Source organism: Cuculus canorus, chromosome 24 (genome assembly GCF_017976375.1).
Source record: "Cuculus canorus isolate bCucCan1 chromosome 24, bCucCan1.pri, whole genome shotgun sequence".
Lineage (NCBI taxonomy): Eukaryota > Metazoa > Chordata > Aves > Cuculiformes > Cuculidae > Cuculus > Cuculus canorus.
In genome coordinates this window covers 4,551,073-4,571,214 of record NC_071424.1, presented here as the reverse complement: position 1 = coordinate 4,571,214, position 20,142 = coordinate 4,551,073, and the positions used below count along the sequence as shown (strand labels likewise).

Here is a 20,142-nt window from a genome sequence, read left to right as displayed (position 1 = left end):
CAAACCACAGAATCATGGAATCATTGAGGTTGGAAAAGACCTCTAAATTCATCCAGCCCAACCCCACCGCATCTACTAAGCCATGTCCCAAAGCGTCGCAGCCACACAGTTTTTGAACTCCCCCAGGGATGGAGACTCCACCGCTGCCCTGGGCAGCCCCTGCCAGGACTTCACCACTCTTTCAGTAAAATAATTGTTCCAAATATCCAGTCTAACTCTCCCCTGGTGCAACTTCAGGCCATTCCCTCTTATCCTATCACTTCCTCACTTGGGAGAAGAGCCCAGGTTCAGGTTCACACACAGTGTGCAGCTGAGGCTTTGGAGAGCTGGGAAGGAGAGCCCTTTGCCCCAGCTATCAGCCACCGGTGTTTGGGAATAAACGCCCTCGTGCCGACTGCCACTCCACCACTGCAGCCATGAATCAGTTCAGAAGAACCAAAAACTGAAACCACCTCATCTGTTTTCTTTCCACAGCTAAATATAGGGCAAGAGAGTGAAAAGCACAGATGGTGAAAACACCGCAAGTTATGGATTCTTCTGCTCTAGGAATTTAAGCTGCTGAGGCTCAACACAGGCTAAGCCTTCTAAAATCCACTCGGAACTCCGCTGTGTCACCAGCAGCAAAGCTCAGCTTTACAGCTCACCGCAAGCAACCACTGCCATCCTATCAGACATGTGATGCGCTTAATCTGAACAGCTGGTGTGAAATAACCCTTTCACATTTCCCCAATCTTCCTACCTCTTGTGACCCTTCCCTGCAAATTTCCACAGAGAAAAGGAACAAAAATGGCTAAACGGCTTCAAATGAAGACGTAACAAGAGGAACAAGGAATTATTTCATATGCAAATGGAAAGCAGAAAATAAAGGCAGCTTAATGATTCAGCAGCAAAATTCTTACAAGTGACTGAGCATCACCGAGAGACCCAAAGGGAGCTTTGAAGCTGATGAGTGGAGAAGAAACAAAACCAGAATGGAAAACATCTTTCTCATACAACATTAACCTGTGCTGGAAATGCATTTCTGAAAAACACCCACAATACGTACACAAGAGAGGGGCAGAACCAGAGCAACCACCTGCAGTCACAAAGTCCGTATAGTCAGAAAACAGGTAAAGCTCCAGAAGTGTTCCTGACTCGCTGTTCTGCCTGGAATTGCCCAGAGGAGACACAGTTGAACATCAACATCTGCCTCAATTGGAGGGGAAAAGAGGCCCCTGGAGCAGAAACGTGTTGTAAAAGCACAAGGTGAGGGCGACTGAAAAGGAATTAAGTAAAAGCACCAGCACAACAAACGTATTTAAATAAAGAAAGAGAATTATCCATAAGAACAACACCCGCTCTTTCATCCTAGGAGAAGCAGTACCTAGGAAGAAAGCCCAGCTCTATTACAGCCTCCATTAATAACTGCTCTCACCCATCACTTTTCATTATAAATCCTTCAGTGCCTCCTGACAAGAAGACTGAATCCATAACAAGGACAATGCACCGATTTGAGGGGGAACAAGACAGAAAGCTTGGAGATTTGTCATGTCAGGTCTAGCAGAAATTCATTTAAATTAGTGCACCGAGCAGATCAAGCAGCGGGGTTTATTACACTCCTTTTTTGTGACAGTGCCTCGAAAGCTGGAGTGCTGAGCAACCAGTGACTCAGAACCGCCACAGTGACTTCATCGAGGAGATTGCTCGCTCAAAGTTTTCAGGGATTCTTCTGAGGTTCTAGAAACTCTTTAAGATTTACTACCAGCCTTGCAGAGCCAGGATGCACAGGTCTCAGCTCCTTGCTCCAGCACTGACACCACTTAAGCCCAAATGAGTCACCTCAGGCTCCACGCTTTGTCACTGAGCTTCTCTACCAGTTAAAACGGAAAGGTCTGCAGCTCACAAAGCACTGCGCACTGCTGTGCCTTCCCCAGTGTCCTCAGAGACATGCCACCTTCGTATTTCATCGTTTTCATATTCATATTTCATATTATTCTAATCTTTTGGCAGCGCAGAGGGAGGATGTGCCTGTGCCCAAGGCTATAACACAAGAACCACCACCTCTCTCTCATGCAGCTCCTTCCTTTTGAAGGAGTGGGGAAACTAAGGCACTACAGTTTTACAGAATCACAGAATCATTAAGGTTGGAAAAGACTCTTAAACCCATCCAGTCCAACCGCCAGCCCAACACCACCATGCCAGCTAAACCACGTCCCCAAGTGCCACAGCCACATAGTATCTGAACTCCTCCAGAGAAGGAGACTCCCCCACTGCCCTGGGAAGCCTTTGCCACTGCCTCACCATGCTTTCTGTAAAGAAATTTTTCCTAACATGCAACCTAACCCTCCCCTGGCACAACTTAAGGCCATTTCCTCTCATCCCATCCCTTGTTACTTGAGAGAAGAGCCCAACACACCTGCCTGGCTCCAACCTCCTTTCTGAAAGCTGCAGAGAGCGATGAGGTCTCCCCTCAGCCTCGTCTTCTCCAGACTAAACAGCCCCAGGGCCCTCAGCTCCTCCCAGACCCCCCAGACTCCAGACCCTTCCCAGCTCTATTCCCTTCTCCAGACACCCTCCAGCCCCTCAATGTCCTTCTTGGATTGAGGGGCCCAAAACCGAACCCAGGACTCAAGATGCAGCCTCACCAGCACTGAGTCCAGGGGTCGATTCCTTCCCTTCTCCTGCTGGCCACCCCATGGCTGATCCAAGCCAGGATGCTGGTGGCCTTCTTGGGCCACTGCTGGCTTGTGTTCAGCCACTGTCAACCAGCACCCCCAGGTCCTTTTCTGCCCAAGGTCAGCCCCTCGCTTGGTGACAGAGCCGCAGCTGAAGCCATATTTACCGCCTGACAGCCTTACACCAGACGCTGGTCCTTCCCAACACCCCTCTGAGTGCCTTTCATGGATGTCAGCAAGGACAGCTGAGCACCTGCGTGTGCTCAGCGTGTCAGGTACAGCCGCATTTCTTGTCACCCCTGGAACCTTTCGCTGGTTATGTTCTCTCCTCTCCAATTTTTATCCATGCTCACCTGCTCCCAGCCAAGTGGGAGCTGCTGGAAGCGGCACAGGCTGTCGGCTGTCTCGAGGGGTCACCAAAGGCAGCCCCCAGGAACACGTACCCACCAGCCTTTCCCCACACCAGGGCAAGAGCAGCAGTGGGACCCAATCCCAGGGGGACGTGGCACTGAGAGAGGGGTACACACACCATCAGAACCCCATGGGACCCCAGACCTGGCAGCTCCACAGCCCCCTGATCCCCCAGATCCTCGTGTTCCACCCCAGGCCCCAAGACCCCCACACACATGGGTCCAGCAGCTCCACAGCCTCCAGGACCCTCAGAACCTCCCAAGCCCCAGGACCCAGCAGCTCCATAGCCCCCAAGCCCACAGTTTCACCTCCCCATGGCCCCAAGACCCCCCAGAACCCACAATTCCCGCCTTTAGGCCCTCAAACCTTCCCCAGCATGTCCCTAAGACCCCCAGGCCTGCAGTTCCCCCCCATGATCTCAAGACCCCACCCCACCACATGGCTCTAAGACCCCTCAGACCTGCAGCTTCCCCCTCCAGACCTGCAGTTTCCCCCCCAGATCCTCAAAGCCCAGCCAATGGCCCCAAGACGCCTCAGACCCACAGTTCCCTCCCCCCAAAACCCAAATACACCCCAAGCCTACAGTTCCCCCTAAAAAAAACCTCAAAGCCCCCCTTCCTATGACCCCAAGACTCCCCAAGACCTGCAGTTTCCCCCCTCAGGCCCTCTGAGCCCCCCCGTCATGGCCCCAAGACCCCCCAGAACCCACAGTCATGCCCCCATGCCCTCAAAAGTCCCCCCAGAACCGCAGTTTACCCCCCCATGACAGCAAGCACCTCCAGAACCCACAGCTTCCCCCTCAGACCATCAAAGCCCTCCCTCTCATGGCCCTAAGACCCCCCCCAGAACCCAAAGCTCTCCCCCTAGACCCTCAGTTTCACTTCCTAGATGCTCAAAGCCCCCCCCATGGTCCCAAGACACCCCTGAACCCACAGTTCCGCCTCCAGACCCTCAAATCTCCCCCTCCACGGCCCCAACCCCCCCCGACCCACAGTTGCACCCCCCCAGCTCAGCAATTTCTCCCTCTACGCCCTCAAAGCGCCCCCAATGGCCCTAAGACCCCCCCAGACCTGCAGTTTCCCCCCCCAAGACCCTCAAAGTCCCCCCAGACCCGCAGTTTCCCTCCCCATGGCCCCAAGACCCCCTTTAGATCCGTAGTTCCCCCTCTTCATACCCTCAAAGCCCCCTCATCGTGGTCCCAAACCCCCCCAAAACAGCAGTTCCCCCTCCAAGAGCCCCAAATTCCCCCCCCACCCCCCGCCAGCTCCTCAAGCGCCCCTACAGCACCGCCCCCCCCCGCTTCCCCCTCGGGCCGCGCACGGAGGAGGAGGAGGAGAAGGAGGAAGAGGAGAGGCTCTCACCGCGAAAGGTGCTTGAGGATCTGCTTCTTGATGATGCCGGCCATGCCGCGAGGCGGCGGCGCTCAGGGCCGCGGGGATGGGCTCGCCATGGCCCCGCCTCGAGCCCGGCAGAGCCCAGCCCGGCCCGGCCCGGCCCGGCCCAGCCCAGCGGAGCCCAGCCCAGCAGAGCCCCGGGCTGAGAGAGAGAAGAGAAGGGAGTGGAAGAGCTCAGAGCAGCTTCCAGTGCTAAAAGGGGCTCCAGGAAAGCTGGGGAGGGGCTCTGCATGAAGGAGGGCAGGGAGAGGATGATAGGGGAGTGGTTTCCAGCTGAACGAGGGGAGATTGAGGTCATAGAATCATAGAATAGTTTGGGTTGGAAGGGAGCTTAAAGATTATCCACTTGCAACCCCCCTGCCATGGGCAGGGACACCTCCCACTGGATCAGGCTGCCCAAGGCCCATCCAACCTGGCCTGGAACACCTCCAGGGATGGGGCAGCCACAGCTTCCCTGGGCAACCTGTTCCAGGGCCTCACCACTCTCATGGTGAAGAAATTCTTCCTTATGTCCAGTCTAAATCTGCCCCTCTCCAGTTTATACCCATTCCCCCTCTTCCTATCCCCACAGCCTTTATGAACAGCCCCTCTCCAGCTTTCTTGTAGCCCCTTCAGGTACTGGAAGGTCACTATAAGATCTCCTCAGAGCCTTCTCTTCTCCAGGCTGAACAACCCCAACTCTCTCAGCCTGTCCTCATAGGGAAGGTGCTCCAGCCCTTTGATCATCTCTGTAGCCTCCTCTGGACCCGTTCCAACAGCTCCATCTCCTTCTTATGTTGGGGACTCCAGAACACAATACTCCAGATGAGGTCTCACAAGAGAGGAATAGAATTATAGAATAGTTTGGGTTGGAAGGGACCTTAAAGATCATCCAGTTCCAACTCTCCTGCCATGGATCAGGCTGCCCAAGGCCAAATCCAATCTGGCCTTGAACACCTCCAGGGACGGGGAATAGAGGGGCAGAATCCCCTCCCTCCCTGCTGGCCACGCTGCTTTGGATGCAGCCCAGGACACAGTTGGTTTCTGGGCTGTGAGCGCACGTTGCCAACTCACGTCGAGCTTCTCCTCCCCCAGCACCCCAAGTCCTTCTCTGCAGAGCAGCTCTCAATCACATCATCCCCATCCTGTACTGAAATCGGGGATTACCCCAATCCAGGTGTAGGAACTTGCACTTGGCCTTGTTGAACCTCATGAGGTTCTCACAGCCCCACTTCTCCAGCCTGTCCTGGTCCCTCTGGATGACATCCCGTCCTTCTGGTGTGGCAACTATCTGATGTCATGATACCATGTTAACTGCAGAAGACAAGGGAGAGCACACAAGCTCCTGAAAATACAATCTCCTCTAAATAATTGGACTACGCCATCCCATAGCAGAGAGCGACTCAGAAAAGGAGGCCTTGCAGCCCCACTAACTGAACAGTTTTAAGATGAAAATCACACCCAAGCTTCTGTATTGGATGCAAACACGTCCAGAACGAGCCAGGCAGCTCTGCAGACAAATGGATGGCCACCAAAATGCACAGTGTGGCTGGTTATGCCAACAGAATAAATTCCTTTAACTCAATTGGAATGGTGCGACTGCTCCACGCACAGCTCACAGAAAGCAAAATCCTTTTATACTGAAGGGCCTGGGATATGGCTTCAACACAACATCCCTTTGTGCTACAGAGGGAACCAAGTATGAGTATCTACTGACACAACACCTCCAATAATGGAATGAAATGTATCCACACCACATCCCCAAAAATGGAATTTCTGCATTGGAAAAGCAAAAATATGTCCAGCAGCATCAAAGCAGTAACTTAATGCAAGGAGCAGCCTTTTAACAGCATCACTTTTCTTTCCTCAGTGGAGAATCAACATTTTATTAAATTCAACCTATTTTATGTTAGTAAAGTCACTTAATGTTGCAGAATCCCCAGGTAGAGATATCGCTTGCAGTCTTTTCTGATGCCACAGTTCTTGTTTTTAATTAAAATCATGCATGTTTTTTAACAAGAATTCAAAATGCAGCTGGTAAAACACCCCTCCAGGGGTCTGCCATGAAAAAGAGAGAGAACTTAAGGACTGAAGAGAAAACAAACCTATAAAATTCTGCACCAGACAGGTTAGAGAGGGAGCAAAGGACACCGACATCTTTCTGCCAGGCAGAAAAACCGCACATAGAGTAAGGCTGTAAACCAGCATCCATTTTTTATTGTTGTGTTTTACAACTCATTATTGGGGAGAATAAAAACAAAGAAACCCACCCAAAAAAACGCAGAGCAGGTACAAAACCATCAGTCCAGCGCACATCTAGGTCAAACCGTCTGCAGTAACAGCAGATCTCCTCTACGCACTGGTTTAATACAACATCCTAGGGACACAGGTCTGTGGCATTTTAAAACACGAAGGAGCATGATACAAAGGAGAACGGGTAGCTTTGTTTCCGCCTTTATCTGTCTGGACGGGTCATTCCTGGCCTGGTTGGCACCATCATGGGTCTGGAGGGTGGTCTCATCATCGGTGGCCCCGGCATCATCGGCATGTGTCCTCCCATCGGTGGCCTCATCCCGGGAGCTGCAAGAGGAAAGAGAGGAGGTCAGGGAAGAGCTCTCGGCACTTGCTGCTTCTGAGTGACAACGACGCAGCATGCAGGTTCTCTTCCCCACTCTCCAGATAACTGCCATTTTACAAGTGCATAAGCTTTGATCTGGAAGTTGCGGCTGAGATGGATTACATTTCCCTGAAGTATACTAACAATTAGTCGAGGAAGAACCACTTCCCACTTTCTGCCCACTTTCGACAATATTCACTGCCAATTATTTTCAACTGCTCAAAGAGACCCTGGCTTAACTGCTGAGTTCATTGGGAAAAGAGTTAAATCCTCCAGTCAAGCATGTTCAGAAAAGCTTGGTGTGCTCCTCACACCTGGGTAACAGCATTAAAGCAAAGCAGGTGCTCTGCTAAAAACCATCGGAATAATGGTTTCCATCCAAATCCTCCATTATTTTCAGGCAGCCAGGACAACGCCTAATATCACAGATTATGCACGGATTTTATGCCTTTAAAAACCATCTAAAGAACAGTTTCTACCAGTAATATAATAATTGCCAAGACACTTCACTACTTGTAGCGTGCGTGTGTGTTCCTTTAGATTTGTTCCAGTAACCGCTTCAGTAAGATGTCCTCGGAGAATCCTTCAAATGCCAGTAAGCTCAAAGCAGAATGGATCAAAGACATTTTAGTTTCCCTTTACAGTTCCAAAAAAAAGCCTTTTTAAGGCATGTCATTTCTCTGGAACACATTATCTTGAGGCACTTTAAACAATAAAACTCATTCAGTGCTTAAATGTACCCTTGTACAAAAACATAAGCACTACAGACACAGAATCCCTCGACAATTACAGATCGTACTGCTAAGAATGGAGGCAGAACAGTTACAATTTACCAGAGCGATAATTTCAGTTGTACGGAGGGACCAGCAACTCTCAGCAAGTAGTAAATGTGCTTGAATTAGCAGTTGTAAGACTTTTACGTGTCACTGTGCGCACGTAGTACAGGCAAATGGAAATATTTCCACCACCTGACACTCGAGGCTGTCCATCAGGCTGTGTCTAATGCAACGGCTGAAGTGCCACAAGCTATAACCTCGTTTGTGTCACTACCACCAACACCCAACATTGCAGCCACTTCACACCTTTTCAGCTGCTCCCACAACTATCGCACAGTGAGATGGAAAGAATCATACAATCATGGATTGGGTTGGGGTGGACCTTAAAGCCCATCCAGTCCCACCCCCTGCCATGGGCAGGGACACCTCCCACTGGATCAGGGGCTCCAAGCCCCATCCAACCTGGCCTGGAACCCCTCCAGGGATGGGGCAGCCACCACTGCTCTGGGCAACCTGGGCCAGGGCCTCGCCACCCTCACAGGAAAACATTTCTTAAGATCTCACCTAAATCTCTGCTCTTTCAGCTCAAAATCGTTCCTCCTCATCCTATCCCAGCTCTCCCTGATCAAGAGCCCCTCCCCAGCTTTCCTGGAGCCCCTTTCAGCACTGGAAGCTGCTCTAAGGTCTCCTCACAGCCTCTCTTCTCCAGGCTGACCTCAGCCTGTCCTCGTATGGGAGGTGCTCCAGCCCTCAGACCACCTCCATGGCCTGCTCGGGTCCTGCTCCAACAGCTCCATGTCCTTGCTGTGCTGAGGACTTCAGAGCTGGATGCAGGGCTCCAGGATTGGTCTCACCAGAGCAGAGCAGAGGGGCAGAATCCGCTCCCTTGCCTGCTGGTCCCACTGCTTGGGATGCAGCCCAGGATATAGTTGGTTCCTGGGCTGTGAGCGCACATTGCCAGCTCACATCCAGCTTCTCATTCACTCACACTCACAAGTCCTTCTCCTCGGGGCTAATATCAATGCATTCTCTGCCCAGCCTGGATCTGTGCTTGGCACTCCAACCTTGCCCTTGGGCTTGTTAAATAGAACCCAAACACCACACAAACCAGACCTCACAGCATCAGAGTCCAAGATCTTCCCTTTTCCAGACTTACCAGGCCCCACTGGCATCATTCCTGGCGGCGGCGGGCCCATCATCGGCATCATTGGTGGTCCGCCCATATGAGGGGCCGGCATCATGCCAGGCCGCGGTGGGCCAGCTGAGAGCAAACACAAACTTGTTACACATCCAGCCGCTTCCACACCCAGCCATAAAGCACAAAGCAAAGGAGTTCTTAAACCCTTAAACAGGATATTTTAGTCATTAATGCGTGTCACGTTGCTTTATGGCTGACTGCCTTCATTTCAGTTTCAAGTCCTGGTGCCACAAAGCGAAGCAGAGCAGGAATATCCTAGCCGTTATTCCCAACTTTGCCCACTGAACGGAGATGACAACCACTGCCAGCAGCTGGGCTCCAAGCAGAAAGGGACCTCAGCCATTTGCCAGCTGAAGTGCAGAAGAAAGTTATCAATCTTATTCTGGTTTTATTATAAACAATAAAACCCCATGCTGAAAGTGCTAACGAAGCTCTCCACAGAGCAGCTACCGAGAAATGATAAAATGAAGAGGCACACATTTCAATTAACATGCTCAATGTGACTCAAATACAGCAAACTAAAGATTTAGATGGTTGCTGAAACACTATCACAAAGCATTCTCTTACATTTTGGTATGCACAAGCTCAAAATGTCTTAGTTTGTTTAAAAACTAAAAGGAATTTTCTTTACAAGCCCAGGAAACATGCAACACAGCTCAAGACAGCTGCCATCCCAGCCCAAACCGGCTGGCTCAGACTTACGGATGCTGGGAGGAGGCGGTATCATGGCTCCCGCGGGAGGTGGTGCCGAGAACGGGGTAGGTGGAATTTTCCCTTGCTGAAATGCAGCCGCTACATTGGGGGGGAAAAGAAAAAAAAACAAAAGGAAAGAAAGAATCCCAGGAAAAAAAAACCAGTTACTAGGCAGAGGAAGCTCCTGCGTCAATCCTCCTTCTCATGCCACGCGGTCAGTGAACGCTCCATGTCATGCTGCGCACTCAGGTGTTCTAACTCCGGAACAAATCCCTGGTTTATGCTGCTTGTCACGATGGAGGCACCTGATATTCTTGAAGACAATTATTATAGTAATTACTCCAGCTAGAGAGCTCCTTGATGGATTTCACACGGGAAGGCGGATGGCAGGGAAAACACATGACGGGATTCGCAGCTGCAGCTTTCACCTGGGATCACTGGTAAAGACATGCTGTGTGGAAATGGGAATGAATAGGCAACAAAAAGCATGAAAAACACCTTATGTGAAAGGGAGGAGAAATTCAAGACTGGAATTGACTGGAAGGAAGGAAAAGATGTGAAAGTTGGAAGGCTGACAAAAGGAAATGGGATGAAGCGGAAATTCAGATTGGTCATCAGGGAAAGGCTCTTCACTGAGAAGCTGCTCCATCACTGAACAAGCTCCCTGGGGAAGCAGTCGTGGCCCCAAGCCTGCCAAAGCTCACCGAGCGTCTCGACGACGCTCTTACTCATACGGCTTAGTTTTAGGTAGTCCCGTGAGGAGCAGGGAGTTGGACTTGATGATCCTTCCGGGTCCCTTTTGACCCGAGATATTCTAAGATTCTATGATCTAGAGAAAGCTGCCACAAAGTTAATCTGGTGTTTTGTATCTTTTCACAGACAAAAGAACTGTTATCTAGAGGAAAACTGAGAGGAGAACCCTGCTGTAAACTGTCAAACGAAACTCTTCACACTTTATTCAAGCCTTTAATAGCAAGAGAGGGGGACAAAAAAACCCAACATGCCTAGAGAACTGAGAGCATTTTAAAAAAGGGAAAAATCCATGCATTTTAATGTCCATTTTCCTGTCTTTTGGATTTCCTATTTATGCTCTTTATAAGAGCTTATTATGAATACAGGCCATTACCAGCCATACTAAAGGCAGTGGTGTCTCCAACCCTCTCATCCACAGTATTGCAGTAAACGCCTTGCAACAACCCCTCAGGCAGAGCCCTCGGGCTCCTGCGGGGAAGCCCACATCTCCACAAGTTCCAGCTTCAAATTCCAAGTGAAGCTTTTGCTCAGGATTCACAGAGCAATGACTCACCAGAGAAGTGGGAAAGAATCATTGTGGGAGAACGGAAGAAAAGCAGAGAGAGGAACGACAGCGAAAGTAAAGAGAGAGCAATCACAGAAAGATTAGCCTTACTTGTTTTATCAATCAGGCTCTGAGCTTGCTCTTCCATCCATTTTTGATAGTAGTCCTTCACATTCTCTTTGTGTTTTCGCCCACTGCAGTGGGTTTTTCTTACAGAGGGCTGCAAAAGTGCAAGTAAACCCAAAGTTTACCGAGAACCGCTATATAATTTTAAACTCACACAGTTTAGGAGTATAAAACAGGCAGGTTTCTCTGTGTAGTCAGAGAACGGCGACGTGTGAAACCCTTACATATAAACTAAGTGGGGAGACTAAGTTTCAAGTAAGAGAGGTTGCCATAATGCCCAGCCAGCTGCCTCCTGCTAATCCATCCCAACACTCGCTGGCAGCCCTGAGAACGGGCTGCCCTTGGCTGCTGATTGCCCTGACACCCAAATTCCTCCTGCTCTCGTTCTTTTGTGAGAAGAAGCCAGAGAGATTAAGTGGGATACTATAATATTTCAAGCAACCTGGTTTTAGCCAATGTAAGTTTTATTTAAATGCTCTTAATACAACAGAAAAACTAATGCAAGAGATTCAACACCTACCGAGTCATGGGTGAGGTATGTGTCACAGTAATCACAGTAAAACCTGATAAGGGAAAACTCATTATTAAGACACTGCTCTAAAACACAGCCCCTCTCATTGACCCCATGGCTGGTGCCCTAGGCTCTGTTTGCCAGCACCCCAGCTGCTCCCTGGACACCCCACACTCCTTCCACGCCTCACAAGGCCTGAACAGCCTGTTGGGGTCATCAAAGCCTAAACCACCCTCTGAGGTTGCCAAACTCCGCCTTGAGGAGCAATGGACCCCCTCCCCACCCAGACAACCCCTCAACCCAGCTTCAACTCCCAGCCTGGGCACCCTCTTACCCCGGAGTCGGCTCCCCTGGCCCTGGCTCCAATGCTCGGCCCTATCTCTCTCCTTGCCCCAGTTCCTCTCATCCCTGCTGCCCTCAGGCCTGGCTCCCCTCACCCCAGTTCCACCCTCCCTTCTGGGCTCGGCTCCCCTTGTCCCTGTCCCAGCTCTCCCCTGCCCTGACTCCTACCATCCCCACTGTTTCCCCCTATCCTGGTCCCAGCTGCTTTTGCTCCTGCTCTCCCCCACTACCCCGACTCCCTTCGGCCCCACTACCCTCCACCCCAATCCCGGCTCCCCTCCTGCCTCAGTTGCTCCCCTTGCCCCAGTCCTGGCTCTCTCCTGCCCCAGCTGCCTCCCCAGCCCCGGTTCCCTCTCCCGCCTCTCACCCCAAGTCCAGTCATTTTCGTTCCTGCTCTCCCCTCCCTTCTGGCTCCCCCCCATGCCCTGGGCCAGCCTGTCCCTCGTCCCTTTCCCAGCTCCTTTCATCTGGGTGTCTCCACCCCGGCCTGGGTCCGACTTTTCCCTCTCCCCTCGACCTGGCTGACCCTCCTCCTGCCCCAGGCCCGGCTCTCCCCTGCCCCAGTTCCTTTGTTCCCCATTACCTCCCGTCCTGCTCCTCCTCCCACCCGGTTCCTCTTGCTCCAGCTCCCCCCTCATCTCTGTCTCGGCCCCTTTCTTCCCCGCTGTCCCATTTCCCCCCTCCCCAACCTGAGCCTGACTCCCCCCCACCCCGGTTCCCGTCCTAGCTTCCTCCTTCGCTCCCTCGCCCCGGATACCCTCTTCGTCCCCTTTGTCCCCGCTACTCCTCTCATCCCCACCTCCGTCTCGGCTTCCCTCTTCGCCCTCCACCGCAATGTCCCCCTCTCGTCCCTTTCCCCCCGTCCCGGCCCCTCTCGGCCCCGCCGCCCCTCACTTGGGCATGGTTCTCCCCGCGCGCCGCCGCCCGGAAGTGACGCAATCACGCAGCGACGCAATCGCGATAAGACACCCCGCTCTGCTTGACCCTCGGCGGCTTCCGTAGCCCTTCGGCTGTCGTCACGTCCCCCCTCCGCGACCTCCCCGTAAAGCAGCCGATTTACACCAAAAACCACTTCATTGACATTAAAACTGCAACGGGGAGTAGGCACCTGCCGGCACCGGCACCTCGTGTTCTCGCCCATGGAGCTACCGGTCGCGGAGCAACGCGGGGGTTGCAAATTACGAAAAAAGCGCGTCATTTTGGGACGGAAATTTTCCCGCCCGCGCGGCTTTATTTGCATAACGTCACGTGACGCAGCAGCGCCCCGCCCATCAGCGCGGGTTGATTTGCATACGCAAACACGCGCCCTCTATGCAAATTTAAGCCCAGCGCTGGCACCGCCCACGCATGCAAATGAGCTGTAGGCAAATGAGCGGGTTAAGAAGAAGTTGCGTCATTTCAAAATCACTTTTACAGCGCCAGAAACTGCCCGTAAATGCGTTAAGTGACGCAATGGGAACATGGCACGAGGTACCGTGATGCAGACGGAAGGATCGAGTGTGCCCGCAGCCACTCTGCGGTGACGCCAAACTGAACCGTGACATTGGCACCCTCTGAGGGATGAGGTGGCATCCAAAGGGACCTGGACAGGCTGGAGAGGTGGGACCATGTGAGCGTCATGAGGTTCCACAAGGCCAAGGGCAATGTCCTGCATCTAGGCCAGGGTGAACCCAGGTACAATTCCAGGCTGGGCAGAGAACGGATTGAGAGCAGCCCTGAGGAGAAGGACTTGTGGGTGTGAGTGGATGAGAAGCCAGACGTGAGCTGGCAATGTGCGCTCACAGCCCAGGAAACAACCATATCCTGGGCTGCATCCCAAGCAGTGGGACCAGCAGGCAAGGGAGCAGATTCTGCCCCTCTGCTCTGCTCTGGTGAGACCAATCCTGGAGCCCTGCAGCCAGCTCTGGGGTCCTCAGCACAGGACATGGAGCTGTTGGAGTGAGTCCAGAGGAGGCCAGATTTGAGGGCTGGAGCACCTCCTGGACAGGCTGAGAGAGTTGGGGTTGTTCAGCCTGGAGAAGAGAAGGCTGTGAGGAGACCTTAGAGCAGCTTCCAGTGCTGAAAGGGGCTCCAGGAGTGCTGCGGAGGGGCTCTGGGTCAGGGAGGGCAGGAACAGCATGAGGGCGGATGGGGCCCGCGCCTCCTTTCGCGAGGCCACGCCCCCACGCCCCGGCCACATAAGCCACGCCCCATGCAACGAGGCCACGCCTATGCAGCTAAACCACGCCCGTGATCAGAGACCACGCCCATTTCTATGAGCCGCGTCCCTCGAGGAACCTCCACATCGCTTAAGCCACGCCCCTTCACAGGGGCAACGCCACCTTGAGAGCATCGCTTCCTACATCTAAACCACGCCCCTCCGTCGATTTATAGCCAACTAAGCCACGCCCTCAAACAACGAGGCTACGCCCCTCGGCGACTCACCGATGCAGTCACCTAAGCTACGCCCCTGCTCACAGACCACGCCCCAAACATAAAACCACTCCCTTTGCATACACCACACCCCTCCTCCCTCCACCCTTATTACCTTAAGCCTCGCCCCTTCCCTTGCGCCGAGTCGCCGCGCATGGCGTGACGCGGCCCCGCCCGGCGCCAGCGCGGTGACGTCACGGCCCGCGTGCCCCCGGCGGCGCCTGCGCGGTGCTCGCGGCCGTTGGCGTCGCGCGCGCCCCCCCCCCCCTCCCCCCCGCCGTGACCGCGCTCCCCCCGGTCCCGACCCCCCTTCCCTCCTCCCCTCCCGAATCCTCATTCCTATCCCTTCTCGTTCACCCCATGAGGCGCTGAGGGTCGTGTCTCCGGGGCGGTCCCCGCCGCCAGAGCAGCGCCATGGAGGGCATGGACGTGGACCTGGACGCGGAGCTGATGCAGAAGTTCAGCTGCCTGGGCACCACCGACAAGGATGTGCTCATCGGCGAGTTCCAGCGCCTGCTCGGCTTCCAGCTCAGCCCTGCTGGATGCGCCTTCTTCCTTGACATGACCAACTGGTGAGGGGCCCGGGAAGGCGCGCTGAGGGGTCCCGGGCCTCGGGGGAGGGTGGGAGAGCTGGGAGCGGGCTGGAGGGGGTGTGAGGCGGCTGAGAGGGTCTGAAGGGGGTTGGGGGCGCCCTGAGTGTTTGTGAGCTTCGGGGAGGGCTGAGCTGGGAGGGCCCTGAGTGTTTGTGAGCTTCGGGGAGGGCCGAGTTGGGGGGGCCCTGAGGAGGCTGGGGAGCCCTGAGTGTTTGTGAGCCTCGGGGAGGGCCGAGTTGGGGGGGCCCTGAGGAGGCTGGGGGGTCCTGAGGGTTTGTGAGCCTCGGGGAGGGCCGAGCTGGGGGGGCCCTGACGGTTTGTGGGCCTTGGGGAGAGTCGAGTTGGGGGGCCCTGAGTGTTTGTGAGCCTCGGGGAAAGTCGAGTTGGGGGGCCCTGAGGGTTTGTGAGCCTTATGGAGGGCCGAGCGGGGGGGGCCCTGAGGGTTTGTGGGTCTTGGGGAGAGTGGACGTTGGGGAGACTGGGGGGACTCTGAGGGGGCTCTGAAGGCGTTGGGGGGCTCTCGGGGCTTGTGGGCGTTGGGGAGGGCTGAGTTGGGAGAACTGGAGGGGCTCCCAAGGAGTTGTGGGGAGCCTTGCGGGTTTGTTTGCCTCGGGGAGAGTCGTGGTGGAGGAACTAGGGGAGCTCTGAGGGGGCTTTGAAAGGGTTGGGGGGGTTCTGAGGGCTTGTGAGTCTTGGAGAGGGCCGACTTGGGGGGCTGGGAAGGCTCTGGGGGGGTGCTCTCAGGACTTGCGGGCCTTGGGGAGAGTTTCGGTGGGGTAACAGGATGGGTTCTGAAGGGGTGGGGGGGCTCAGAGGGCTTGTGGTACTCGAGGAGGGCCGAGTTGGGGGGTTGGAGGGGGCTCCAAGGGGACTGTGAGGGCTTGTGGGCTTTGGGGAGTGTTGAGTTGGGGGGAACTCTGGGAAAGCTAGGGAGGCTCTGAGGGCTTGTGGGCCTCGGAGGGGGCCGAGTTTGGGGGGCTCTGAGGGTTTGTGGGCCTCAGGGAGAGTCGAGGTCGGGGGGCTCTGAGGGGTCTTACACCTTGGGGAGTGGAAAGGGTGGGAGAGCCAGGCTCCCTGAGGTGGCTGGGGGTGGCTCTCGGGGCCTGGGGGGGGTTCTAAAGGATTTGTGGGCTCGATGAGGGCCGAGTTGGGGGGGATTAGGGGGGCTCTGAGGGAGATGGAGAAGCCTTGAGGGGTTCTACTACTAGGTTGTAGTTACTGTGCTTGTGGGTATCGGGGAGGTCCGAGTTGAGGGACTGAGGGGCTCTGAGGGGTCCCAAGCCTCGGGGAGGGGTGTGTGAGGGCTTTTAGACCTCGGGAGAGGTGGCTGGGGGGGGCCTTGAGAAGGAAACGCCGTGGTTGGGGTCTCCCAGGGATCTGGGGGTGGGCTGAGGGGGTCACAGGCCTTGGGGCTGAAGGGGAGGGGGCTCTCGAGCTGCTAGGGGGACACTGAAGGGTCGTAGGCCTTGGGGAGGGCTATCAGGCACCTACTGCTTCGGTCCCCCTCCCATATTAAACCACCCTCTCTTTTCCCCCTCTCAGCACCCCCTCTTCCCCATCACTCTCCTTTTTAACCCTCCTTAAGTCCCCCCTTCTCTCTTTCTCGGACCTCCCTTCTCATCCCCCCCCCCTTCTCCTCCTCCCCTCTTAAGGCCCCCCCTTTCACCCCTCTTAGCCCCCCTTCTCCTCTTCCACTTTTTAGCCCCCCTTCTCCTCTTCCATTTTTTAGCCCCCCTTTCTTCCCCCCTCAGCCCCCCCTTTCTTCCCCTCTCAGCCCCCCCAGCCGCCTCTGGTCCTGCAGTGATGGTTTGGGGGGCGGTGTTTGTTTTGGGCCCCCCCTTTCCCCTGGGCGATGGCGGAGCAGGGTGGGGGTGTGTGCGGTGGGGAGGGAGCTGTCGCTCTCTTGGCTGTGCGGAGGAGGAGGAGAGAGGAGCAGGACGGGGCTGAGGAGGGGCCGGGCTCGCCTCCCATCCCTCGCTCCGGGCTGTAATTTTGCCAGTTCGTAGAGCTCGTCGGTCAAAGGGCTACAAAGCTGTTAAAGAGTGACTAATTGATAGGAAGAGAGGCGTGTGATCCAGCGGACCCAGGAGCTCTTAAAGGGAGCTTTCTCTGCCGATGAGCTGAATTTGAGGGTGGGTTATGATGCCCTGGACCCTAAAACGGGCTTCAAGAGGGTGAACTCTGGCAGAAAGGCTGCACGGGAGCTTTAAAACTACCACTGTCTCCACGTGAAAGTTACCTAGGTGTTTGCTAAAAACTTAACATCTGTTTGTAAACTGCAGGTCTCTCTGAATATTCTGGCTTTCAGTGTATGTTTTCGCTTTGTAAAGACTCTCAGTCACTGCCCTAGATAAAAAAAAGGCAAGTACAGGTTATCAGGGGAACTGCAGCTCGAGAAAAACATGGGAAACACACAATATAATGCTGAAAAACATAAACCAGGGGTGGAGAGCCCTGTTACTGTGGAAGAATATTAACTGTCTGAATTGTGGGGTTGGACTTCCTACCGCTTGCGTCTTGTAACCCATCTCTGACAGCTTTGCTGTTGTGTGGGGCACTAAGCAGAATGTGACCCTCTCATTAGGATTGTGTCTCCTCATAGGGATGGACTAGGAGAGCAAAGTGCTTTGTTTCAGATATTGCTAACAGATTACGTAGCTAGGTTGTAGTTACTGTGCTTTTCTTAACAGTATGAGGTTAAATCCAGAAACCTCAGGCTTGAAACCTGAAATCCAAGTGAAGGTCTTGATATCAACAGTTGGGCAAAAACTTGCACAGAATTGTTGAGCTAATAAACAATAATAAGACAACTTTGTCACCTTTTTCCCTTTCACCTTTCCCTCCTCCTACAGCACTGTATTAAATCATATTGGCAAATCTGCATCTGCAGAGGGAGTAAGGGAATAACAAATAATACCATGTGTTCTGTAAGCTGATCCAATGATGTGAAGAAAGGTCTCTCTTTCGAGGAGTTTAGGAGTTTGCTTTGGAGAAGTGGATCAGAGCAGAAGCTGCTTCCCCACTTTATTCTTGTGTTGATAATATGGGTAAAACTACTGACACTGCAGCATAATACTGTTTTTCTCTGTGATGCTCCATGGAAGGGCAGAAAGCTTACCAGAGCTGAACCTGAGAGTTCTGGTGAAGGTACTCTGTATAACCATAGTATTCCTGGTTTGTGTTGAAGAAGGTCTTTCTTTCTCAGGAGTGTTTAATTTCTTTTTGAAGTAGCAATATCTCAAAATACAATCTTATAACCAATGTCTTTTAACTACAGTTGAAGAAACTCTTAGGTGGTGAAAACAGCTTTATTTTCACAGCTCTGGTGGCTACTTTGTTCTGAAAACATCAGTTTTCACATTTGTTTTGAAGCATTAGTTGATAAGCCTTGTCGATGGATGGGGGTGTGTAAAAAGGAAATCTGTTAAGTTGGTGTAACATATACGGGAGTCTATGAAAATTAGCACAGGCTGCAGTGCGATTCCTCTGAGAGCGGGCTTAGAGCCTGTGCGCGTTTAACCTTTCAGCAGTGGGGAGCTGGGTTAGGAATGCTGACAGGTGCTGCCTGTTTCTCGTGTGCTTTAGCCAGGGCACTGCTTGTCTGACCCCATCGTTTGTTGTGCCTGGGTTTGGGCAGATTGCAGTTCTAGCTGCTGTGTTTCCGTCCCATTCTCCCACCTCTCAGTATGGCTTTTGGGTTGTCGGCTTGAATGTCCTAACCCTGCTGCAGTCATTGTAAAAAGCTGCAATAAAGGCAAATTTTCATTTTCTGGAAACACTTTTCCTTTGTTATGTTGGGAACCATGTGCAAGCTAACTGTGACCCAGGTTAACGCTGTCCCAGGTGTCCTAGGCAGTGGCCTATGTTTAGTTTTTGTGGCCTAGAATCAGGCTCAGCATCTTCCGTTGCCAGTCTGTCCTGCAAAAAACGTGTCTCATGAGATGACATGTCAAGTCACTTTCCACGTCTTTCTGCAGTGATGATCCCTTCAGTCTCTTTTTGCATCAGGATTAACCTTCACCTGCAGGAAATGGTGATGGAGCTTACAGCAGGGGTGAGAGAGGTGCACTTACTCAGGAGACTGGGTTCTTTTCAGCGATGTCGGTGCCTGGATTAATTAACAGATACAAATAATTTTCACTAAAACTTTGCACAAGTGTGGCAGGCTGCTCTTCGATGCAATTGTCATCTCCAGAGCTGAAGTGACTTCCCGGTGGTATGCCTTCCACATATTGTGTAGTAAATAATCTGAGCTGTCATGTGTTTTGAAAGACAATTTCCAAGTGTATTGTTAGTAATTGTAGTATTTAAAGTGAATTTGCAGTCTGGCTGGAATAGAGGAATTATGTTAAAATAGCTTGTTCAGCCAATTTAGGGAGAAAATTAGTGGTTGATTAGGGAGCAATGCAGATAATTTTAAGTGGCATTTAAAAGTCTGTCCATTTCTGCAGTTTTACCTGGGATTGCTGGATGCGCTTTCAAAGTTCTGGCAGACCTGGGACAGCACTAAGGAACTGCCAGCTGCTTTTGTGAACAATATTGCAAATTGCTTCAGGTAGAATGTGTGCATCCTAAGCCTTCGAGACTCTTCCTTGATCTTCAAGAAATACAGGTTAAACACTGAGTTGTCTTTTCCCTTGTTATTTAATAAACACTTTCCTAGAGTTCTGCCTCTTTTTAATTACGCATTGAGTTCTGTTTGTGAGCTGTTCTAACTTCTGAGCTTTCTGCTACGTAAATCCAACTTTGCCCTCGCTCTGAGTCCCGTCCGTATCTTCTGTAACGGAAGCATACGTTGTCCCTCTCTAGTATTTCTGTATTTATTTTTCATTAGGAGTTGTGAGGCTTTAGAGTGAGAGGTTGAGCTTTTGCTTTTGGCCTAAACCCAAAAGCCAGCTTCTCCAAAAGATGTTTTGGCACCGAATCATTGCTTCCTTGGGAGGAAAACCCAGGCAGTGTAGTTGAGAGGGCGTACTGCTGCCATCGCATCTGGGATCAAAATCCACACTCCGTTAAATGGCATTCTTAACTCTCTCTGCTCCCTTCCCCCCTCCAGATGTTATGCAATGCTGAAGCCCGGCTGCCCGCACGCTGTACGCATCCAGTGCCGCAGGTTTGAGGGAGGGGGCTGCTGGGAGC

General features: G+C 52.9%; 3 protein-coding genes across 5 annotated transcripts in view; 1 reads left to right on the top strand and 2 right to left on the bottom strand.

The window, feature by feature from the left end:
* The window catches only part of BLTP3A (bridge-like lipid transfer protein family member 3A), a 36,651-nt gene extending 32,061 nt beyond the window's left edge, over positions 1–4,590 (bottom strand). Inside the window, exon 1 of the mRNA XM_054087566.1 lies at positions 4,427–4,590. Within this exon, the coding sequence (XP_053943541.1) occupies positions 4,427–4,470 (44 nt within the window). The 5' untranslated portion in view covers positions 4,471–4,590. The remainder of the gene's footprint in view (positions 1–4,426) is intronic.
* Positions 4,591–6,625: 2,035 nt separating this feature from the next.
* Positions 6,626–13,006, bottom strand: SNRPC (small nuclear ribonucleoprotein polypeptide C). 2 transcript variants are annotated; one of them, XM_054087884.1, is made up of 6 exons: positions 12,893–13,006; positions 11,666–11,708; positions 11,131–11,239; positions 9,732–9,824; positions 8,988–9,092; positions 6,626–7,018 (listed from the first exon to the last, which is right to left on the bottom strand). In XM_054087884.1, the coding sequence occupies exons 1-6, from the start codon at positions 12,898–12,900 to the stop codon at positions 6,894–6,896; spliced, it is 483 nt and encodes a 160-aa protein (XP_053943859.1). In that variant the 5' UTR covers positions 12,901–13,006; the 3' UTR covers positions 6,626–6,893. The 2 variants fall into 2 exon arrangements, with proteins under 2 accessions (XP_053943859.1, XP_009565626.1); XM_009567331.2 differs by having other exon boundaries at positions 9,732–9,821.
* Positions 13,007–14,690: 1,684 nt separating this feature from the next.
* Positions 14,691–20,142, top strand: part of ILRUN (inflammation and lipid regulator with UBA-like and NBR1-like domains) — a 35,494-nt gene continuing 30,042 nt past the window's right edge. For both annotated transcript variants that reach the window (XM_009567329.2, XM_054087417.1), the window contains exon 1: positions 14,691–14,982. In XM_009567329.2, coding sequence (XP_009565624.1) covers positions 14,825–14,982 — 158 coding nt within the window. In that variant the 5' untranslated portion in view covers positions 14,691–14,824. The remainder of the gene's footprint in view (positions 14,983–20,142) is intronic.

Coding starts and splice junctions, on each gene's coding strand:
- SNRPC (XM_054087884.1), bottom strand. Junction 9,825..11,130: donor GAGCCTGATTGATAAAACAA/GTAAGGCTAATC, acceptor TCCCCCCCAATG/TAGCGGCTGCATTTCAGCAA. Junction 9,093..9,731: donor ACCGCCTCCTCCCAGCATCC/GTAAGTCTGAGC, acceptor GTTTGCTCTCAG/CTGGCCCACCGCGGCCTGGC.